Source organism: Mauremys reevesii, linkage group 14, assembly GCF_016161935.1.
Source record: "Mauremys reevesii isolate NIE-2019 linkage group 14, ASM1616193v1, whole genome shotgun sequence".
NCBI classification, from domain to species: Eukaryota; Metazoa; Chordata; order Testudines; family Geoemydidae; genus Mauremys; species Mauremys reevesii.
In genome coordinates, this window is record NC_052636.1 from 30,791,501 (window position 1) to 30,814,839 (window position 23,339).

The 23,339-nt window shown below is 51.1% G+C and overlaps 1 protein-coding gene across 1 annotated transcript in view; it reads left to right on the forward strand.

The window, feature by feature from the left end:
- Window positions 1-8,952, forward strand: part of LOC120381625 (zinc finger protein 3-like) — a gene marked incomplete at both ends in the record, with an annotated part of 33,560 nt that extends 24,608 nt beyond the window's left edge. The window contains one exon of the mRNA XM_039499783.1: window positions 8,130-8,952. Coding sequence (XP_039355717.1) covers window positions 8,130-8,952 — 823 coding nt within the window. The remainder of the gene's footprint in view (window positions 1-8,129) is intronic.
- Between the last annotated feature and the right edge of the window lie 14,387 nt (window positions 8,953-23,339).

The window sequence follows — 23,339 nt, forward strand, 5'->3', positions numbered from 1 at the left end:
GTCTCCCTGGGTGCACACCCTAATGAAATGTGCTGCACACGCCTATGGTCACAGGGTGAGCTACTTGCATCCTTTTCCTGTTTGTGCCATTTCTTTCCGTCTCAAAACCTGAGAACAATTCTCTCTGGTTCTTCCCCTTCTCTCTCCCCTCCCCACATGTGGCTAGAAAATCCAAGGAGATTCCCTCGTTTTCCCTAAAATTATTGACTCTCTAGTCTCTCATTTTCCCTATTTTCTCCATAATTCTTAAATTCTACTCAGCTTTGGGATGTGAACCCAGCCCGTTTGATCTGCAGCAATTTGTCCTTGGGTGGGTGGGAATTTGCTGTCCTGTGTCACTCCCCCAACGTGGGTGGGGGTTAGTAGGTGCTGGCTGGGGGAACCCGCAGACGTGGCTGCCTCTGGGAGGGAGATGGGGGGGCCGATCTCTGCCAGCGACAGGACATGGCCGCACAGGAGGGGAAGGGAGGAGCCAGTGTCCCTATGGAGCCTGCCCAGCCCCTTTGGTTCTGCTCCTTTCCAGCATTTTGTTCAGAGACTTTATTACTGGGGAGGCTGAAAAATCTCCCTGTGGGCTTAGCCTGGCAGGAGGGGCCAGGTCTCCCCTGCAATAAAGAGCTGGAGCATGTTCCCAGCATGGCAGGGCCTAGGCTGTGTCTCTGCAGGGAAAGGGCCTGGGGGAATCGTGATGTGACGTGAACTAAAGCCTGTTCTGAAACCTCCACAACTGCCCTTCTCACCCTGCCAGGCTGCAGGATGTCGTCCATGTTTCGCTCCAGCTCATCCCATCCTCCCATGGGACAGGGAAGGGAAATGGCTGCAGAGGATCCCGTCCAGGTAGGGGTTATTGGGGGTTTGCTGGTGGGTTTCTGCTGGAGGGAGAGGGACACCAAATGCACCAGAGGTGGGAGGTTTGGGCAGTCTGGTTTGGAGGTTGGAGTTTGCCAAAAAATTCCCAGGGTGGAGAATGGGAGGAGGCCAGTGTGTAGCAAACCTGTTGGGACTTGTTCAATATGCGGCTTCCATTCTAGGAACAGACCCACGAGGTAAGAGGGTGGAAATGCTCTAATTTGTGGGACAGGAAACAACCCCCCTAGGTGGGGCTAGGAAAATGGGCCAGAATCCCAGGGCTGGAGCCCGACCTGATTAACCAGCGGCTGCTGTGAGATGTGAGGGGGCACCCACCAGGGAGGCTGTGGGGGGGGGTTCTTAACCTTTTTCTTTCTAAGGCCCCCAACGTGCTATAAAAACTCCACTGCCCTGCATGTGCCTGGTTCTCTGCATATCACTATCATGTATGTGACTCAGTAAGATTTGACTCCATCATTGCAATTAGTATCATACTTGGAGCTGCGTTTATTTTCATAGAAATTTTAAGTTACTTTACAGACAGATTTTAAAATACAGTTTGAAGATAAATGATCTTCATCTGCACAGTGTCTAAAGTTTGAGTTTAGCTTTTTTTTTTCTAACGAGCCCTGCTAAGGTAAGTACAAGCAAAATGTACAGTCTGTTGTTTGATTGTAAATAGCAAATGACAAAGCACAATACGGCAATAACAGTAATAATGATAATTACTCCAGCCAGGCCAGGTGAGTTGTTTTAGAACTCGTTACTCAGAGAATTGAATTTAAGCATAAGACAGAAATAAAATGATGAAATTCAGAGATCAGTAAAAAAGCTAAACTACCAGCACTGTCATCCTGACCGAATGTGAAAGAATAAAATTATGGAGACTATATGTACTTTGCGCATTTTGACAGGAAGTAACAACAGTAACTGATGTGTCTGTGGTGGGGTGAGTGTGTGTGGGTGTGTGTGGGGGGGGTGAGACACACCCGCTGTCACTTCCAGCCCAGCGGCACTCACTAGTCCGAAGGCTCGTTCACACGGCAGCAGGGGCCAGCAGCTCCCACTCCTGACCCAGAGGCAGCAGCACAGAATCTTGTCCCCCCAGCTCAGCTCAGCAGAGACTGGGCACAGAGGCAGGAGGGTGGGGCCACTCTGACATCAGCAAACCCCCCCCCCCGCCCCACACAGCACAGGAGGCTCCTGGGAGCAGCTTGGCCGGGGGCAGCTCCAAGTGGGTGGGGGGGGGGCAGGGCTGCAGGAACAGCTGCAGGGGCAGACAGCTGAAGAGAAGTGGTGGGAGGAGAGACAGGACACCCCTGCTGGAGGAACCCCCTCAGCAAGGCCCCCCTGGACCGCCATGTCGTCTGCCCCCCACTGAGTCTGGCCCCGTCCAGCTCTTCACAATGAGAACAGCGCTGGGCTCCCTGCCAGCAAGCTCTCCCTGCACCCTGCCAGGGTCTCCATCTCCTGTGTCCGTCTGTGGCTAGTTGGGGGGGGGGATGGATCTGCTGGGAGAGAAAAGGGGCTCTCGCTTCGTCCCCTCCCCCTGGCGTTTCCTGGCTGCTCTGAGCGGGGTGGGATGGGACTCTGTTGACTATCATCCACCAGAGCTTCCATTTGATTGAAAGTGTGAGTGATGCAGTAGGTACTGAGTGCTGGACTCTTGCTCTTTCAGGGGCCGGTGACTTTTGAGGAGGTGGCTGTGTATTTCACCAGGGGAGAGGGGGCTCTGCTGGACCCCACTCAGAGAGCCCTCTACTGGGATGTCATGCAGGAGAACTATGAGACTGTGACCTCGCTGGGTAAGGAGTCCTGTCTCCTGGGTTATTAGAAGCTGTGGGGTCTCTAAAGAACCTGAGCAGTAATAACTTTATACCTTTATTCGTCATACAAGTTTTGACAAGTTTCCTTGCCCCCCCCTTTTTTGCCTCATCTCCCACCCACTAGAATAATTTTTAGACATTTGTCATCAGTCATTTTGAAATTGCATTTAATGTATCCTTATTGGCTACATTAGCAACTGTTTTTAAAAATTAATTAATAAAATTATAAAAAAAATAAAAATATTTTAAAAATTATTAAAAAATAAATAATTTAATTAATAAAAATAGGTGTGTGACTGATGCCTGGCTTGTGTGACAGTCAGATGAGCTCATCTTTTGATAGGAGAGTATAATGTTGCTATTCAGGACCCCACGGGTGAAGGGAGAACAGAGCGGTGGGAGGGGCAGAGAAGGGGGGAGTAGCTAATTCTGGGGTGCCAGGACATGGGGAGGGTGTGTGCAGGGTTAGAGCTAAGAAGCAGCAGGGAGGGAGGAGGTTGAGAGACGAGGAGGGAACACAAGAAGCTCCCAAGGTGCCGGGAGGTGGTGCCGGCTGAGAGTAATGGAAGAAGGGGAGGGCAGTGTGGGAGAAGGGCACCCAGGAAGTGGTCTGGGTGGGTCAGTGGGAGGGAGGAGAGGTTTGGGGATCTAGAGCGCTGGGGGATCCCAGACCTTTAACCCTGAATCCCTGCCCAAGCCTTGTTGTTCTAGAGCCTACACTCCAGTTTTATTTCTGTTCTGTTTCACTTCATTATACGTTTCCTCCCCCAAATATTATTATTTTAACTCTTGACCTCCCTCTCCCACTCATTACCCCCCTCCCCATATAACCTCCCCATCTCTGTGCACAGCGACCCCGGCCACCGATCCTGAGTCCTTGCTGCATCCTCCCTCCCAGAGCAGGGCCCCTTCCCAGGCACAAATGGGCACTTTGTTGATGATGTCACAGGCTGGTGGTGTAGCCTGTACAGTTTTTACACCTATAAGATGATGTATTGGGGCACAACTCGCCCTTGTACATGGCTACTCACCGTTAATGGAGGAGATTAAATTTGGTGAAACACACAGAAACTTGATTAAATACAGACAGTTATAACTGAAATCACAGGCAAGGATCAATCCACGTAACAGTTAGACTAAGATCAGTATAGTAAAGAGGGGCTTGCACGGTGCGGACGTACAAGTTATGACACCAATGGAAACAAAGATCGAGGGGCAAGGCAGCCCATCAGAAGGGAGGCCCTGCTTCAGTTTACACTGTCTCGGGGACCTGACAAAATGAAAAAATGGTCACTAGGAGAGGTAATTTATCCACTTCCTTATGGTAATAGGATGGCAATATACCGCATCTGCTGCTTTGCTCTGATTACAATAATGTCAATAGCTGCCCCAACCCATATGTGACCTTTGGGAAGTCCATAATTTAGCATCAAGCCTTAATACTCATGATTTACATCACTTAATTATTAATAATCCCAATATATAAATGTGTCCAACTGCTGAGATCCTGCATAGCAACCTAATTGCTAAAGCCCACCCCAAACTTCCTTCTTTCAGAATCCTGTGGCGTATTCCACCTGTTTGTAGTTACTCCTTAGTCTGTCAAAATGAGGGTGCAAAATATATGACCTGGGATTCTCTCCTTAGGCTGGTCAGGTAAATCCCAGACTTCAGCAGAACTTCTCCCACAAATCCTCCACCTAATATAAGGCCCTTAACTGTAGCAAGCTGAATAACCCATTTATCTATGTTCACCTCCTTGCCCCTCCACTCATGGTCCAAGCTAATAAGCAATACTCTGATCATGACATCTTACCTCTAGCGAGTATGAAATTGCCCACAAGACGTGAGACTGGGTCATAGATCGTAAAATCAGGTCGGGGTCAAGAAGAGTGAGAGTTTGGAGAGAGTCTTGTCCCCCCTCTCCCCATCTGCAGCAGCCACAAGCTGTCTTCCCTCCAGGCTCCTTGGATCTCTGAGCCTGTCCCTCCTGAGGCTGCGTGGCCCAGTTCTTGTTTCTGACCTTCTCCTTTTCCGGAAGAATTAGAGGCTGTTGCTCCTGAATGTTAGTGTATAATTCCCCAGCCTTCTCCTCCCACTGGGGGAGTTTATTTCTCCCTCCCATTACCCCTGAGTCACTAGATTTCCTAATTCCCCAAAATGTGCTTTTGCGATGTCACAGTTCTGGGGTAGCGAAGCCTTTGACCTGCCTCCATGGTCTGCTCACGGAATGGCCCCTCAGGTATCAGGCCTCCAGCCAGCCCCTCTCTATGGGCAGGGACCCACATGCCTCTCCTGTTTGACCAGGGTGTGAGGATTGCAGCTTGTCCTCCACTGTGTTTGCTGGACTAACGTCCAGTTCCTGTGCTTTGCTTTCTCTCCAGGGGCTGTGAGCAGTGTGTGTGTGTGTGAGAGGTGGGACTTTTGGTGATACTTGTATGAAGCCAATACACACCTCGGTTTCCCGCTGTGATTGGTATTGCTATGATTATAAATAGCAGGAGACGTGAGGTGTTTTCTCACGTAGCTGTCATGGGGTGATATGAATGGGTCATTAAGGACTGGCTGGGGCCAACATAGATCAATGGGATACCCGACAGAGACAAGGGAATAATTGTCACCTGTCCATGGGAGGATCTCAGCTTGGCTGAGTGAAGCACACATGGACTCGTTATGTTTTTGGGAGCAGAAAGAACTGGGCTCGCAGACACAGGGAGCTTTGCCGGAGTGAAGACAAATGGACAGAGACAGTGAAAAGAAACCAAACTGTTTTCTACAGCAGCCTGGCTCAAGGGCATTGGCCAGTGTGGACTATATTGTCTTCATTGCTTCTCTGTGCTAATGAAAAGACTTTCCAGTGCTGCGTTTCGGTTGACTAATAAACCCTGCTATGTTTTAAAAGTCTGCCCAGCGTCACAGCAAAAACTTCCTGAGGTGCATTGAAGCATGACTGAGGAACAGTCTCTGAACAGGAGTGTCGTTCAGCTGGACCTGCTGGCAGAGCTCACAGGTTGAAGTAGGAGTGTTGAAGCCAGAGGCTCAGTCTCAGGTGTTGAAGCTACATGTGGAAGAGTGGGAGCCCTTGGGGGTCTAGTGCATTAAAGGGGCACCTCCCAAGGACGGTTTAAAAGCCAGGGCATTGCACAGATCCTATGGATCCATGACAGTGCCAGAGGTTCAGCCTTATGGGGAAAAGAGATAAAACAAGAAAAGGATCTAAATGTGTGTTTACCATCAGCCCCTCATCAGTCCTCATGGGAATCCCTGATCTGTTCCAAAGTGAATTAAAACCTTCCTCTAAGGCACACCTCTTGGTTATCAGGTCATGTCCGTTTTGTTAGAGGTTTTCCCTTCACCCTCCCGCTTCCCTGGTCCTTGTGACGCAGACAGGAAGCAGCAAAAGACCAGAAGTCCAAAGCGCAGACAATGCCATGTTTATTGGGGTTAGTTTCCAAGGAAGCATATTCTGAAGCCCTTCACACCAGTCGGGCTTATCTCGATAGACTGATACAGTCTGTTCCCCAGTGTTCCCTCCCCAGCTCTGATGCTGCAGAGCATTTATCCCGTGTCTCCCTTCCCAGCTCTGATGCAGCTGAGCCTTGCCTGTGTTCCCGTTTCCCCCCCACACCTTAACAAACATGACTCCAATTTCCTTCCCCTCCTGTTTGACCCTGTTTATATAGTAATATTCTCAGCTATACCTTAACCAATCATTTTACTGAAATGTAACGAACCAATTCTAACATATTGTAACATAATTATCTAACCAATTATATCCCACCACCCTAATTAACTTACACCTAGCAAAATTAATTATACAGCATAATGTGTGTTTACCATCAGCCCCTCATCAGTCCTCATGAGAATCCCTGATCCATTCCAAAGTGTATTAAAACCTTCCTTAAAGGCTCACCTCTTGGTTATCAGGTCATGTCCATTTGTTAGAGGGTTTTCTCTTCACCCTCCCACTTCCCTGGTTCTTGTCACGCAGACAGCAAGCAGCGAAAGACCAGAAGTCCAAAGCACAGATAATGCGATGTTTATTGGGGTTATTTCGAAGCAAGCATATTCCACTGCCCTAATGAACTTACACCTAGAAAAATTAATTATGCAGCAGACAGAAACAATTAGAGAACCGGACTGATTAACAATAGAAGAGTGGTGGCCATAAAGATAAAATAATACAGAAATGAGGGTTTCACAACCACAACCATTGATAAGGGATTTCTTGCCAGACAGGCTGCTGTCAAACTAAGTTTTCTTTAACCATCTTAAGATCTGTTTCTTTATCTGGTGGTGATGGGCGCTATCAGGACAGGATCATCTTCCTAACAGCCCAATAGCACCTTATTTCAGTGTGACCGGTTTGGGATGTGAGGATGTGACCCTTCGCTTCCCAGCTTATGGCTGCCCCTGCTGCTTAGCCAAAGGCCTTATTTAGACTGTAAATTCTTCAGGGCATGGGCCATTTACTGTTCTGGGTTTGTACTTGTCCTAGCACAATGGGGACCCACTGTTAGTTGCTCCTTAGGCACTAAGGTAATGAATATGATTTATAATAACAACTCTCCTGCCACTTTGAGACAAGGAAGTTGGTCTTGGGATGTTACTGCTTAAAAATGAGCTGGGGTTAAAACCATTCCTTGTTACAAGTATCCCACAAATTCCACTGACCTCCCTGGTTTTCTTTGCCTGCAGTACGGTTTCCAGTTTCCAAACCTGATGTGATCTCGCAGCTGGAATGAGGGGAAGAGCCGTGGGTCCCAGACCTCCAGGGCTCTGAGAAAGAAGTGCTTCCAAGAGCTGCCTGCACAGGTGAGGACTTGGTTAAACCAACTCAACAACTGTGTGGGAATGCAGGAAACATTCGGGATGCCCTACAAAGACCCTGTGAGCTCTCCAAGTTCAGGATTGTTCCCTGCAGAGGTGGAATCATTATGGCAGATGTCAGTCAGAATAGGAGGGCAGCCATGAGTGACAACTGGCAGCAGTCGCTCCCCGATCTCTCTTTCCCCTGAGTGTTCTCATGAGATGCAGACCAAAACTGATCCCTTCCTCTCTCCTCTGGGGAAGGTTTTGGGGAAAATCAGCTCCTGATAGGTTTGATCTCTCCCACATACATTTTGGATTCTTCATCCCTTTTTCCATTCCTCTCTCTGTGATTTTCTTTCTTTCCGGTGCAGGTAGTGATCTATGCCTGCATTCTCTCTGTCTCCCATCAGGTGATGGGATGGTGAGTCAGAATGAGGAGGAGAAACCCCATCAGGAAGATGCTGAGCAAGGAGAACCACATGGAACTTTATCAGGAAGATCCAAAGGGAATGTTTCCGGGAGTTATGCAGTCCCAGAAAAAACAAAAGCCTGTGAGACTCAGGGGAGGCCAGAGGGAAACTTTAGTAGCCTCTCAGACCTTATAACAAGCGACAGAATCAACTTGGAAGAGACACGCTACACATGCCATGAGTGTGGGAAAAGCTTCAATCGGAGCTCTGCCCTTATCAGACATCAGAGAATCCACACGGGTGAGAAACCTTATGAATGCTCTGAGTGTGGGAAATGCTTCATCGATAGTTCAGCCCTCATCTCACATCAGCGAATCCACACAGGAGAAGCGCCCCACACATGCTCTGAGTGCGGGAAAAGCTTCAGTCGGAGCTCAAACCTTATCAAACATAGGAAAATCCACACAGGTGAGAAACCTTATGGATGCTCTGAGTGTGGGAAATGCTTCATCGATAGTTCAGCCCTCATCTCACATCAGAGAATCCACACAAGGGAGACGCCCTACACGTGCGCTGAGTGCGGGAAAAGCTTTAGTCAGAGTTCTGTCCTTATCAGACATCAGAGAATCCACACAGGAGAGAAGCCCTACACATGCCATGAATGTGGGAAAAGCTTCAGTCGGAGCTCTGCCCTTATCAGACATCAGACAATGCACACAGGTGAGAAACCTTATGAATGCTCTGAGTGTGGGAAATGCTTCATCGATAGTTCAGCCCTCATCTCACATCAGCGAATCCACACAGGAGAAGCACCCCACACATGCTCAGAGTGCGGGAAAATCTTCAATCGGCCCTCACACCTTATTGTACATCAGAGAATCCACACAGGAGAAAGGCCCTACACATGCTCTGAGTGTGGGAAAAGCTTTAATCAGAGCTCACACCTTAACAAACATAGGAAAATCCACATGGGTGAGAAATCTTATGGATGCTCCGAATGTGGGAAAAGCTTCAATCAGCACTCAAGCCTCATTAGACATCAGAAAATCCACATGAGAGAGAACTGTAATAAATCCCTTGACTAGGGTTAGCCAAAAAAAATTTTTTTAAATCATATTTGCTCATTTCCCACATAATGATTTTTGCACCATCTTCTCTCAGCTCCACCAGATCAGTTGCCTGCTTCTGCCTTTTGCAGCTCACCCTTCTTTGGGGTCAGTCCTGTGATCTTTTCTATCAACTCCTTTCCTTTTGAGTCACAGGAGTGTGTGTCCCTCCTGCAAGGAATGTTCATCCCTCCAGGTGGGGGGAGAGAGGTTTGATCTCAACAAGCTACACTGAGGCAAAAACTACCTGTGCCTGACATCCACTAGGACTGTACATGGCGTTGGCTGCTCAAATTAGTGATCTTAATGTAAAAAATTGTAGTGCAGATGCAGCCCAGGTGCAGGGGTTGGCATTAGCTTTCCCCTTGACCTGACCTAAACTCCATCACTTTTCCTAGTCTAAACAAACCCTGAGCATCACGGTTATACTGTTCTCCCATTTCACAGCAATTGTTAGTCATCGAGTTCTCCCTTGGGGAACAAATTGTTTCATTCCCAGTTGTTCTGATGTTGCTGCAGGTTGTGCTGGGGAACAGATATTTTTATGATCATTTTCCACACTTGAACTATATTGAACTATAACAAAGAGCAGGAACAGGGCAGGGATAGGGAAAAGAAGTCATTTCACCCATTGTAACAACAGATGTAGTTAGGGTAAGTCAGAGGGATTCCCTTATTCCCTATCACCATCCTCCTTCAATCAGTGCTAGAACCTAAGAATCCTTTTCCTTTTCCCCAGTTGTGGGATGGGAGACTTCCAAAAGTGCTCCCTGTGCTATAGCACATGGCTAAGCTCAGAGAATAAACCCCAAATATCCCCTGAGCTTTGCTTTTTGAATTTTGTGTTTCTGATTACTTCAAGCCTGGGTCTTGTGATTATTTACCAGTTTCTCTAGCCCTGTTCCTACCACTGTTTCTGTAACATTTTTTATTTTTTATGGGACAGGGTTGTTATTCCTTTGCCTAACCCCAAGCTGGAAGGCCAGGGTGTCTGTTTTCTCTGGCCCCTCCCCACAGACAAATCTGACATGGTTGCACCTGCCAGGAGCAAACAAAAAGCCCCACTGGTCGGTCACACACACACAAAGCAGATAGACACACACAAGATACAGAAGAAATTGAATTATTTGAATCATTTCCACTTTCCCACAGCATGTTAGTTCTGAAGGTTGTTTTAATTTATTTTCTTGGAACCAGAAATGGAGAAAGAGACACTGGAGTCAGTGGAATTACATCAGGAAGGGATAAGTCTCATGATTCGTCACTAACCAAAGGCTTTGTAAACAGAGCGATAATGTTACTGAATGGTCTGGCTAAACCTGCAGTTAGAAACAATCAGCTCTACGGGTGGTAAATTGACAGAGGCTCTGCTGCTGATCATGAAATAAAAGCACATTACCTTTAAACAGCTGCTACTTCAGTGCCTCTGGAAGTACAGAAAACAATGATCTGTGTTAAAGGAAAGTTGCCATTTCTCAGAGCCCCAATTTCTATTGTGTGTGTACAGGAACGTTTGAATGTGTAGCAGGTAGTTTGGTCAAGCTTAGCTATTTTATGTGTGTAACAGGCTCCTGCCCACCTGCAGCAGAGGTTTCAATCACATACGATGGCCACTTACCGAATGTCACACAAATTAGTCCATCCCTCCCCATGTTCAGTCTCTGACCGGAATATTCGAATGAGGCAGAGAACTGGGAAAGTATCGCAGTAGGAATACATTAACAAGTGGGATTAATCAGAGCTGGGCTGCAGACAGAGCCTGTTCTACAGCTGGTGAAGTGACAGGGACACACTCCCGCTAGTGCTGGCTCTGAAATAACAGCAGAAGCAGATCGAAGAGAATGAGCTCATGGGCAGCTGCCCTGTCAGTGCATCACTCACCTGGCAGGTGTTACACAAAACACAGCACTTCCCCCCCCTGCCACCACTTCATTGTACTGTCCATGGGGCTGTTTGTCCTGTAGGACTTTGATCTCTCCGGGTGGTCCATGGTGATTCATAACAGAGCCATTAGGGGAGCAGGAGTCATCCCAATGGAAATCTCTCCACTTCTTTCTCAGTGTTACCTTCTTAGCCCTGGCTTTGGAGATGACCTTAGCCTTATCCTGTCTTGATTTTAGGTAGGATTGTGATCACCTTCTGGGGCTTGGCAGCTTAGAACTTTTGAGGGCTTTTCTCTGCCTTTTTGGTCCCTGCTGCAGTCAGTACATTCTAGACATGGGCATGGTGACCTCCCTGGGGATCTTGACAGCTTTAGCCAGCTTCTTGGTGGCTATTTTCCTGCTCACCGCCACTGTCTTCTTCTCATGCCTTGTCCTGGGGGCCCAGCTGCTGGTTGAATGGGAAGGAGCCAAAGTGCTGGTGACTTTAGCCCGCACCAAGTGGCCTTTGCTCATCAGACTCCTGAACCCCAACTGGATGTGGTTCTTGTTCTTCTGCACAGCACAGCCCTGGAGAGGAGGGGTCTGCAAATGTACATTCATATGATCCCTTTGTTTAATTGACAAAAACATAAACTAGACACTTAGAGGATTGGAACTGATTTCAGCTGATGGACAGGTGTGCTAGGTTTTTATGCATTTGGACAGTGAAATGTTGAGTGTTTACATTCATTTCAAGCATCCCCGTATAGTGGAGCTCCTGAACATAATGGAGAATGGAAATCAAAATGTTTTCCCTTTTTTCAAAAATAAAAAATAAGAGGCTTATTAGAGGGCACTTGGATTTGAAGCAGGGACCACTTGATCTGCAGTCAAACACTCTACCACTGCGCTATACCCCCTGAGAGCAGATACTTTCCCCATTGTAGCTGAAGCACATCAGTCATTCCAATAGCAGGGGCAGGTTCTCTCTGAGGCACACAGATTTTTCGGGGAGTTGGTGGCTCCTTTCTTTCCTCACCCTGGAGTAAACTCAGCTTTTTATTCCATGGTACATGTTTTATGGACTAACAACAGCAGCTTGAAGAAAGAGGAGAGTGAATATCTCACTCTCAGGGCTGAAGGTGGCCACGTCCCCTCTGTCTGGCCGTTGCCATTGCAGGAGAGAAGGTTTCAAGGGAATTGAATGCCCTGGCTCAGACTAGAGACACAGAAAGGTTTTGCTGTTCGTTGAACAGCAAAGGAAATTGTGTCTGTATGTGAAACTGAGGAGGGACATGAAATGCCCACAGGGTGGCGCAATGCCCTAAGCTAAGGCAGGAGGGGGAAGGAAGGGGGCTGAGGAATGACTGAAGTGGACTCACCTGGGATTGAAATGACGTTTGTGTCGGGCAGTGAGAAATGTGACATTAATTCAGATGCAGGGTTGAGGCTTCTTTAGCTGCTTGTAGAACTTGAACTTAATTTCCCAGAAGGGAGAAGGGGAAAGTCTGGGGCGGCCTTTAGTCCCTGGCTGGAGCAGTGTGTGAAAAAGGCTCCAGAGACGCAGCTGGCAACTACAGGCCACTAAGGCTAATGTCAGTACCAGGCACGTTGGGTGGAATTGTACAGCCCAATTATTAGACCCATTGGTGAACAGAATTTGCTGGGTGTAGCGGGTGGTTCCCTGCTCCTGCCCTGCGGTGCTTGAAGCAGCCCAGGAGAGGGCTGGGGCAAGGAGCCTGGCCCCTCTAAGAGGTTGTGAGCCAGGAGCCCAGTCAGTCTCCCTCTGCTTGTAGCAAGAGAAGGGCCTGGCTGCAGGGACCCAAGCAAGACACCTAGATTGGGAGCAGGGCTTGGGAAGGGCCAGAGGAGCTGGGAGCTCTGGCCTGGAAAGCCCCAGGCTGCAGGCCTGACTATAGGCTGAATAGGTGCAGGGCTGCAAGGGGGCAGCCCAGGGGGAAGCAGAGGCGGCAGGTCCAAACCCCTTTGCCTGTGGTGAGTGGCTCACACTGCAGTCTGCCCCAGTGAATGGGGGCTGGATGGAGACTGGGCAGTAGCCAAGACTGAGGTGAAGTGGGGATAGTGGGTGGGGGTTCCCCTGGGAGGGGGAGACCCAGAACTTTGGGGGTACTGCCAGGGGGTACTGCCCGGGTAAAAGGGGCACCGGGGTGTCCTGGGAGGGACAGGGGGCCAGCTGCGGTAAGGCAGATCACCGGCCTGCAGAGGGTGCTCTGATGGCTGGAGAGCTAATTCCCAAGACAACCAGGAGGAGGCGCTGCCGGGTGAGTCTGCCCCTGCTTACATTGGGGAAGAACATGGTTTTTGTAAAGGAAAATTATGCCTCACAAATCTACTATACTTCTTTGAGGGAGTCCACAAGCATGTGGATAAAGGTGATCCCGTGGATATAGTATACTTAGATTTTCAGAAAACCTTTGACAAGGTCTCTCCCCAAAGGCTCTGAAGCAAAATGGGATAAGATGGAAGGTCCTCTCTGGGATAGGTAACTGGTTCAAAGGCAAGAAAGAAAGGGCCTGATTTTCAGAACGGAGAGAGGTAAATAGTGGGGTTCCCCTGGGGTCTGTACTGGGACCAGCATTGTTCAACATACTCCTGAGTGATCTGGAAACAGGGGTAAACAGTGAGGTGGCAACATTTCCAGATGATACAAACCAACTCAAATTAGTTACGTCCAAAAGAGAATGCAGAATGTGACAAAGGGATCTCACCAAACTGTCTATAAATCTATGGTATGCCCACCATTGGTCTGATCCAGTATGGCTTTCCTTGTGACCAATAGAGGGCAGTCCCCACCAGCAATATTTATATTTGGTGCGCTGAAAGGGCCAACTTTCCAAAGCTGACCCAAAGGTTTAGTAAAAGTGTTTTGGAGAAAAACATTAAACAGAACAATGTAAATGAAAACTGGGAGCTATTGTTTAAGGAGCTTGTTAGATGGGGCATAAGCCACATTGCCTAATTAGCTGAGCCTGCAATGGCCTTCCACTCAACTCGCTGACATTTCTCCGTTTGCAAATGTGGTACCCACTTTAAAACCTAGATCCAATCAATTACAACATGTCAGGGAAGATTCTAGGCATCAATGATCTGATCATTGGGTTGATGGCGGTAAACAAGAGATTCACATAAGGCTCCCTCCCCCCTCTTCCCAAGAGCCACCCTCATCCTCTCTCCCCTTTCTGCTCCCGCATCCTCTGCAAACTTTCGAAGACAGATGCCTCGTGATGGCCTTTGCTCGTGGGGATGTTGCCTCTTGGTCAGGGTTTTGGCCCTTTTGGGGGGAAGGATGCAGCAGATGACGTGGGGCAGGGGGAGCCTAGGGCCTCCCATGGGCTCTGACCCAGGCCACTCTGAGGGCAACACTTCTTACCACCTCGCTATTGTCCTAAGTTCACAGTTTATCACAGGAAGCTCTGAAGGGTGTCAGCTCACTGCTCAGTACCTCTTCTCAGCCGGGTGTGGCATGGCAGCTCTCTCCTTGGGGTGGCAGCTGCCTCTGTTATGCTGACAGATCCAGGCTGGTGACGCGGTGGTGGGCGGGATTGAACCGGGGACCTTGGAGCTTAGTGTGTGGGCCTCTACAGCATGAACTAAAAGCCACCCGGCTGTTAGCAAGGGCTGTATAGAAGACATGTTTTATTGCTCCCTCTAAGTGATCTCGGTGCCACTAGCTGGGACACCCCACCACACCCTGGAGTTGTGTCGGTTACATACTTCCCCTAGCTGAGGAAGCGCATCCTGAGCTTCGGAGAGTTCCCAGCTGTAATCCCGGACGAGCCCTGTAATGATGCGACCACTGGCAGGACACTGCTGAGAGTATCAATTCAGGACAAATTGCTTGGAGCAGGGCAGTCACAGCCCGAGGCTGGGTGCCCTTTACTATTAAAGCATGTCACACCAGCCATGCAGAGAGGACTTTGGTTTTACCCCACTGGCCAATCGGACGTCATACAAGCAAGTCCCTCAGCTATTCCAGTTCCCTTCTATCATCCCCAGCCCCGCTCCTTATGGGGATGAATGGTTATGAAAACCAATACCCCAATAGAAGAAAAAAGGTTCTCTCAAAGGACCCCAAAGGACCAAGCCCCAAACGCAGGTGAATAGATGAGTCAGATCTTACCCACAAATCACGCTCTTGCAAATCCTTTAGCGTTGTTATGGAAAAATCGATCCACATGTTGTGTTTTCAATCAGATCAGCCTGAGGCCTTTTATTGATTAGAAGCACGCAGGGGAGAACCGTTATGGAAACGGCCTCCCGAAAGCTGGTTACAGACAGCCTTATAAAGCTTAAAACCACAATCAGAATATGAAAGTTACATAATTTCCTTATTATTTTGCTTAAAAAACATTGCAAAGATAATGCTGATTGGAGCAGGAGTAAATTTCTTCCATATTAGGCTTTTCCTGTTCTTACTTATCTGTTCTATGCGGTTACGTGTTGACAGTCGGGGATATTACAAAATTGTTTTTCAGTCGGGGACTGTTAGGACTTTCCACTGTCTCCTCCGTGCCCCCCTGCTTGGCTTGTCTGGCCTTCCCTGGCAGTCTGACATGAGGCCTGGGTCTACAAGGCCTTGGATAACACTGGATTTTCCCTTACAGCATCTAAAATATAAAGGTTTATTCATAAAAAGAAAGAAATATAGATGAGAGTTAAAATTGTTAAAGGAATCAATTACACACAGTAATGGCAAAGTTCTTGGTTCAGGCTTGTAACAGTGATGGAATAAACTGCAGGTTCAAATCAAGTCTCTGGAGTCCATCCACAGCTGGGATGGGCCATTCAGTCCTTTGTACAGAGCTTCAGTTTGTAGCAAAGTCCCTCCAGAGACATGAAGCAGGACTGAAAATAAGATGGAGACGAGGCATCAGCCTTTTATAGCCTCTTGCCATGTGGTCTTTGCTTTCTTTGTCCCAAGGACACTCTGTCCAGCACGTGGCACAGAAAAACCTTAGAGTTCTGTCCATAGGCAGGTCCCTGCAGACCTTGCTGAGTCACAAGGCGTATCTGCCTTCTCTCAATGGGTCGATTGTAGAGCTGATGGTCCTTAATGGGCCATTAAGCAGGCTAGGCAGAACTGACACCAACTTATATGGGGGGTTCCCCAGAAGCAGAGCACAAGTTTGAAATACGGGCAGCATAGAGCCAATATTCATAACGTCAACTACAAAAATGATACACATCTGGAGGTAGCATCATTATAATCAGCCAATCAGAACCTCTCCATAGACCTCTTACACGACAACCTTTCTACAATATTCACTGCAAATATAGAACAATGGTCGCAATGGTGATCTATACAATTACAGATTATGTCAATAACGTCACAGGAGATGACACGGCATCAGTGAGACTGATACTGGAATACTGCCTCCAATTTTGGTGTCTTCGTTTGAAAAAGATGTTGTGAAATTGGAGTTGGGGCAGCAAAAAGCCACCTAATGTTCTGAGGGCTGGAAAAAATGCCTTCTAGTGAGCTATTGAAAGAGCTCAACCTGATTAGCTTATCAAAAGAAGATTGAAAGGTGACTTCATTGAAGTGGCTTAATGGAGAGAAATGATTGGGTATTTAAGAGCTCTTTAATCGAGCAGAGAAAGGCATAAGATGACCCAATGGCTGCAAGGTGAAAAGAGACAAATTCATATTACAACTAAGGCACAAAAATTCAACAGCGAGGATGATTCATCATAGGAACAAGCTACCAAGGAAAGTGGTGCATTCTCCATCTCTTGATGTCATTTCATGAAGACTAGATGCCTTTCTGGAATGTGTTTGCCCCCAAAGTAGCTATTGTGTCATACAGGAGGCCTGTGATACGCAGGGGGTTAGATTAGATGCTCTAATGGTCTCTTCTGACCATAAAGTCAACTAATTTCTGAAAAACTGAGTGTAGCATTGGGAGCAGCATCTGATGTTTCCCTGTCTAGCCGGCTTGCTGCCTAGAACGAACGCTCCTTGAGTGGGGTGATCCCCAGGGAGTAGCTCAAACCTGCAAAGTGCCTGGCCAGGGGCAGGACATTAGCCCAGCAAGGGAGGGGTGTGGCAGTGACATCACAAAGGCCTTTTGCAGGACCTCAGACTATTGGTCCAAGGTGGTGGGGAGGTGGTGACCTCACAGAGAGATGCTGACATCAGCCAGGCAGGACAGGGGCGAGGGGCCAGGGAAACCTCAGAGACCCCTGTGGCTTTGCTCCAGCAAGTCTCCTTCTCCAGGTCTCTCTTTGAGGACTGAGGGAGTATTCGGGTTGACGAACGTGAGCGCGAGGAGGAACCTCTTTCGAGTTTTCTCCTTCCCTTTGAGTGATTTTACTAGAAAACAGCCGTCCCTGTTTAGAAGGTAAGAGCCTCCTGGAGGTTTGAAACCTGTTCAGTCTGATCCATGTGGTGACAGTTGAATTCTAGGCATGGAAAACACGAGCTTAAGGAGGCAGAAGTTTATTCCGCACCTGGGATTTTGTCCCTTAGAATCACTGGAGACATTAGGGTTTGTGCTTTTTTCCTTTTCCTCCATCCCTCTCTCCCTCCTTTCTCTTCTTCTCTTGCTTATTTTGTCCTTTCTCCTGTTCCCCTCCCACTACCACGTGTGTGTGTGTGTGTGTGTGTGTGTTGCGGGGCAGTGCTCTGCAGCTCCCACTTTGGGAGGTCCACACAAAAATGTGGGGCTGAAATAGTGCTTGGGCAGTGATCCCCACTAGGGACCTGGGCCATCCTTTGGGGTCTCTGGTGAGAACCCTCAGCCTCCCGTCCTCAGTCTCTACCCTGATTGGCTGAGCAGGGGGTTATTGACAGGGAGGAGACTCAGATCCTTGTTGGTCTCTTTTAAGACCCAGGAAATAAGTCAGAACCAGTTCTCTGTTTGATGAATTTTGCTGCTTCTCTGCATTAATTGTCTCTGAGCAGTTCATGATTCTGTCTAACATTGCAGTTCTCCTCAAATACTTGCTGAATAATTCCTGTGCACTGTTGTTGGTCTGGAGCTCATCTGAGAGCACTTTACTCAGGTCATTCAATGTCTGAAATTCAAGATCCGATGGTTAGTTTGAAAATCAGGGCTCTTGGGTCCTATTCCCAACTCTGCCACTGACAGGCTGTGTGACCTAAGACAAGTCAATTCTCCTTTCTCAGCCTTAGCTTCTCCCTCTTTCAAGTAGAGATAATAATGATCCGCTCCTACCTACCTCACGGTGCGTGGAGGCAGGGCCGGCTCTAGGTTTTTTGACGTCCCAAGCAAAAAAAAATTTTGGCTGCCCCCACCCCAGCCCTGGGCTCTCCCCTGCACCTCCCTGCCACCCCAGACCTGGGCTCTGCCCCCTCCACCCACACCCCCTGCCAACCCAGCCTTGGGCTCTCCACTCCCAACCCGCACCCCCCCTGCCATCCCAGCCCTGGGCTCTGCCCCCCACATACCCCATGCTGCCCCAGCTCTTGGCTTTGCCCTTTCCCCCCAATGCTCCCCCACTGACACACCAGCCCTGGGCTCTGCCTCCTCCACCTGCCCCCCCTGCCACCCCAGCCCTGGGCTCTCCCCACACACACACACCCCTGCACTCTCCTTCCACCCCAGCCCTGGGTCACTTGTAACTTGCTCCCAGGGTGGGTCATTTAGCAGGGCAGGGGGGAGGAATAGCTCAATGGTTTGAGCATTGGCCTGCTAAACCCAGGGTTATGAGTTCAATCCTTGAGGGGGCTATTTAGGAATCTGGAGCAAAAATTGGTCCTGCTAGTGAAGGTAGGGAGCTAGACTCAATAACCTTTCAAGGTCCCTTCCAGTTCTAGGAAATTGGTATATCTCCAATTATTACCTCTGGGGAATTTGCCAGTGCAATATCACTGTCTTCCTTTTAAACAAAAAGGCAATGGCTGTTGAAAATTGCAATTCCAGTCCTAATAACTCCTGGGACACATTTCTTGCTCAATGTTATCCTACTTTTTCTACAGCAAACGACAGTGGATCAGCATATTTGATTTGGGAGAAATGAAGTAACAGCTGCCCAAACTGAGCTTGAGCACTCCTGAATGTTGAGGTGTTCAAATCTGGAAGGCAGGCGCTAGATTCCCTTTCTGAACATTAACTAAATCTGGAAAGGAAAAGTCAATTTCTGCTTCCATGGTTCAGGAGTGGAAATCCTCCTACGTGCCTGGTGCTGTATCTAGAGCTGCCCAGGTCCAGCAGAGCCTCCCCCCTCTCACTTTTCATTTTAAATTCTAGTGAGATCCACGTACCTCCCTTGCCAGGCTTCAGCTAGAGAGGGGCCCTGTCCATTTAGTCCCCCCAATTCCTTCTTTGGGGGCTGCCAGGTGAGGCCAGTCTGCGGATGTCTTCTGAAGGGGATGTCTGGGGCAAAGCTTTCTAGTCCAAAAAGTCGGTGGCTGGAGGGGGGCGCCATTTTCAGTAGTTTAATGTTTGGTACTGCAGTGAGTGACTGCTGGGTGCAGTGATATAGTGACCCCTGGGTCTCTGAATGAGGCTTTACACTTGGTGGGGGGTGAGGAGGCAAGCGGCGAGTCGGTGGGTGGAGAGGGGCAAATCTCCCAGATTCAAAATCTGGGACAGTGTCTGTTGGTCCTTTTTGCTGCTTTTCTCTGGGCTGGGGGTTGTCCCAGTGCTGCACAGAGGGGTTCCCACAGGAAGGTGCTTGCTCCTAACCCCAAGGCTGTCAGTGTGTCGGTTCTTCTCTAGCCAGCCCACTTGCCAGGTCTGATTGGCCTTGGTCGGGCTCCCAGCCCCTCTCCATGGGGTGCAGCTGTCTGGAGGTGCTGCCTTCCTCAGTCCCACCTCATTCACTCCACAGGGCGACGGGTTACCAAGTGGGGCGGGGGGGGGAGAGATCTTATTCTACTTCTAGCAAAAAGACATTTTTCTGTTACCTTAATTACACTACCTTAGGGGCCTCCTATAACATATTACCAAGGTTCAATACAAAGTCATGTAAAAGTTATACAAAAATGCGAAATGCAGAGATTTATCTACAACCGCACTGAGTGACTGCGGGGTGCAGTGATATGGTGACCCCTGGGTCTCTGAATGAGGCTTTACACTTGGGGGATGTGTGGGGGGCAAGTGGGGAGCAGGTGGGCAAGTGGCAGGTGGGCACAGAGGTGAGCAGTGAGCCAGCAGGGGCTCTAGGGGTGGGCACGGGGGTTTCTGGCAGGGGATGGAGGAGGTGAAAGGAGGTGAGTGGTGGGTGGGGGACTGACTAGCAGGAGATGCAGCAGGTCAGTGGGGGGATAGGGGGTGAAGAGGGGTGTGATGGTGAGATCTGGTCACCCTATGGGGGCCGTTTCTTCTCCCTCCCCCCTCCCCTAAACCTTCCTTTTCGGCCCACAGCTGTTTCGGTGGGGAGGCGCTGGGGAAGGAGGGTTTGTTTCTGCGGGGCGGGGGGTGCTGCGGGGGGGTTGTTTCCACAGGGGTGGGTGGCGCTGGGGGGGTGTTTCAAGGGGGCTGGATGGCACAGCAGGGGGCGCAATTTTATATTCTTGCCTTGGGTGTAAAAAGAGCTAGTTAGAGCTCTGGGACCCCATATTGCGCTAGGTGCTGTACAAACCCTGCCAACACTGGACACCCAGGGGTTTCCCCTCAATCTCCCTGAGCCTCTGCTGCCCAACTGCTTCTGACTCCATCTGGATCACCCCCCCCCCCCTGCAAAAACCCACCTTTCCAAACAGTCCTTCTTTCCTGCCCCTGGTTCTGCTTTCACACCCTGGGCCCATCTCCTCTCTTCATCCCTCCCCTCCCCCTCAGGTGAGCAGAGATGGAGGCAACTTCAGCCACTGGAGCCAGCCCCAGCGAGCGCTGCAGCCCGCCCGGGAGGTGTTTGCAGACACAGGAAGGGAGCAGCTGGGAGCGGTGGGTGCTGGGAAAAGGAGGCAGGAGAACAAATCCCAGGGGGCAGCTCCTGGGGCGGGGCTCTGGCACAGCCCGGGGCGGGGCAGCTCCTGGGGCGGGGCTCTGGCACAGCCCGGGGGCGGGGGAGCTCCTGGGGGCGGGGCTCTGGCACAGCTGGGGGGGGGGCAGCTCCGGGGGGCGGGGCTCTGGCACATTGTGACGCAGGAGCCCGGGCCCAGCAGCTGCTCCCTGGTGGCCACGTGCTGCCAGCAGCGCTGGAGCCGCCCGGGCCGGAGCGGAGCCGCTGTTCTCAGCTGCAGCAGGAGCTGCCCCCGGCCCCGCTGGGCTCCAGGTGGGGACAGAGCCTGGGGCCCGGGGCTCCCCTGGGTGCGGCTGGCGGGGCAGGAGGGGAGAGGCCGGAGCGGCAGGCGGGGAAGGGCGGGGGGTTGATCGGTCTCTGGGCACCAGGGGAGCCCCGGGGCAGAGTGTGTGTGTGAGTGGCCCGGGCCCAGGCGTGCGCAGGGGGGGAGCCCCGGCACCCCAATGCCCTGAGCCTGGCTGGGGAGGCGGCTCCCCCCCTCCCGTGGGGGCTCCGGGGGGGGAGGAGGCTGCGGCGGCTGCAGGCGGGTGCTCGGCGCCCCCGGGTCTGACGCGCTGCCGGCTGCTTGTGGCGCCTCCTCAGCGGAGCTTGACCCCGGGGGCGGCCTGGGCGCGGCTGCGATCAGCTGTTTGCTGGGCAGGCTCTGCTCCGCTGCTCCCCCGCTCCTGGGGCTGGTGAGCCCCCAAACAGCCCCAGGGGTCGGTGGGGCGGGGCCAGCAGCAGCAGAGCCCCCGCTCCTGGGGCTCCCCGCCCGCTCGGGCTGGGGGCTCTGCCAGGGCCCCCGCGGGAATCGCTGCTCCCTGCCCGCCAGGCTCGGCTCCGGCCACAGCAGCGGCGGGTGCCTCGGGGAGCCCAGCTGGGCTGGGGCGGGGGCAGGGGGAGGAGCCGAGCTGGGGGAGGGGGGGGAGAAGCCCCGGGTCCCAGCAGGAGCTGCACTGGGGGGGGTGGAGGAGGAGAGGAGTCCCCCTGGGGCAGGGAGGAGAAACCCGGACCCTGGCAGAAGCTGTGGGGCTGAAGTCCCCGGCTCGGGAGCCCCAGCCACCTTAGTGGCAGAAGTTGTAGGGCTGAAGCCCTGACCCCCCTCTGTGTGGAGCTGGCCTGAGCCCCTCTCGCTCCCATCCCCCCTGTGGAGCTGGCTCTCACTCTCCGGCTGTGGAGAAATTCAGCCCCAATCTCCCCATGTTGGTATCTCCATTTCCCCCCCCCCATCACCCAACCATGGATGGATTTAGCCCAGGAGGCAGGGTCAGTGTTGGCCCCATTAGGCAGGTGGGATCTAGGGCACAATGAGGTGAAGTGACTTTCCCAAGGCTGAGCAGGGAGTCTGTGGCAGAGCAGAGACTCAAACCCAGAACACCTGAGCCTGAGTCCTGTGCCTTAACCATAGGCAACCTTCCCCCCGAAGGAGAGGGAACCTCCTCTGCCACTCTGAGTGTGTGTGTGGGAGCAGCCACTAGACAGAGCTGCCAGGAGGTGGGGAGGGGGGTTGGATAGTTGAGGGGGTGATTAGAGGGTGGGGGTCTCTGGAGGGGCGGTCAGGGGACAAGGAGCAGGGGTTGGATGGGTTGAGGGTTTGGGGTGGGGGTGGAGCGGGGTTGGGGCAGGCAGGCAGCAGAGGGAGTTGGATGGGTTGGGAGTTCTGGGGTCCTGTCAGGGGCGAGGAGCGGTTGGATGGGGCGTGGGAGTCCCGGGGTCTGTCTGGGGTGGGGTGTGGATAAGGGTCAGGAGGACAGGTAGGGGTAGGGTCCTAGGGAGGCAGTTACAGTGGGGGTCGTCTCAGGAGGGGAAGTCAGGGGACAAGGAGCAGTGGGGGTTGGGGGTTCTGAGGGGGGCAGCCAGGGGGCAGGAAGTGGGAGGCAGAGGATGGGATGGGGCTAGGGCGGGGCTCCCTGGGTGCACACCCTAATTAAATGTGCTGCACAGGCCTATGGTCACAGGGTGAGCTACTTGCATCCTTTTCCTGTTTGTGCCATTTCTTTCCATCTCAAAACCTGAGAACAATTCTCTCTAGTTCTTCCCCTTCTCTCTCCCCTCCCCACATGTGGCTAGAAAACTCAAGGAGATTCCCTCGTTTTCCCTAAAATTATTGACTCTCTAGTCTCTCATTTTCCCTATTTTCTCCATAATTCTTAAATTCTCCTCAGCTTTGGGATGTGAACCCAGCCCATTTATCTGCAGCAATTTGTCCTTGGGTAGGTGGAATTTGCTGTCCTGTGTCACTCCCCCAGCATGGGTGGTGGTTAGTAGGTGCTGGCTGGGGGAGCCCGCAGACACGGCTGCCTCTGGGGGGGGACATGGGGGGGCCGATCTCTACCAGCGACAGGGACATGGCCGCACAGGAGGGGAAGGGAGGAGCCAGTGTCCCTATGGAGCCTGCCCAGCCCCTTTGGTTCTGCTCCTTTCCAGCATTTTGTTCAGAGACTTTATTACTGGGGAGGCTGAAAAATCTCCCTGTGGGCTTAGCCTGGCAGGAGGGGCCAGGTCTCCCTTGCAATAAAGAGCTGGAGCATGTTCCCAGCATGG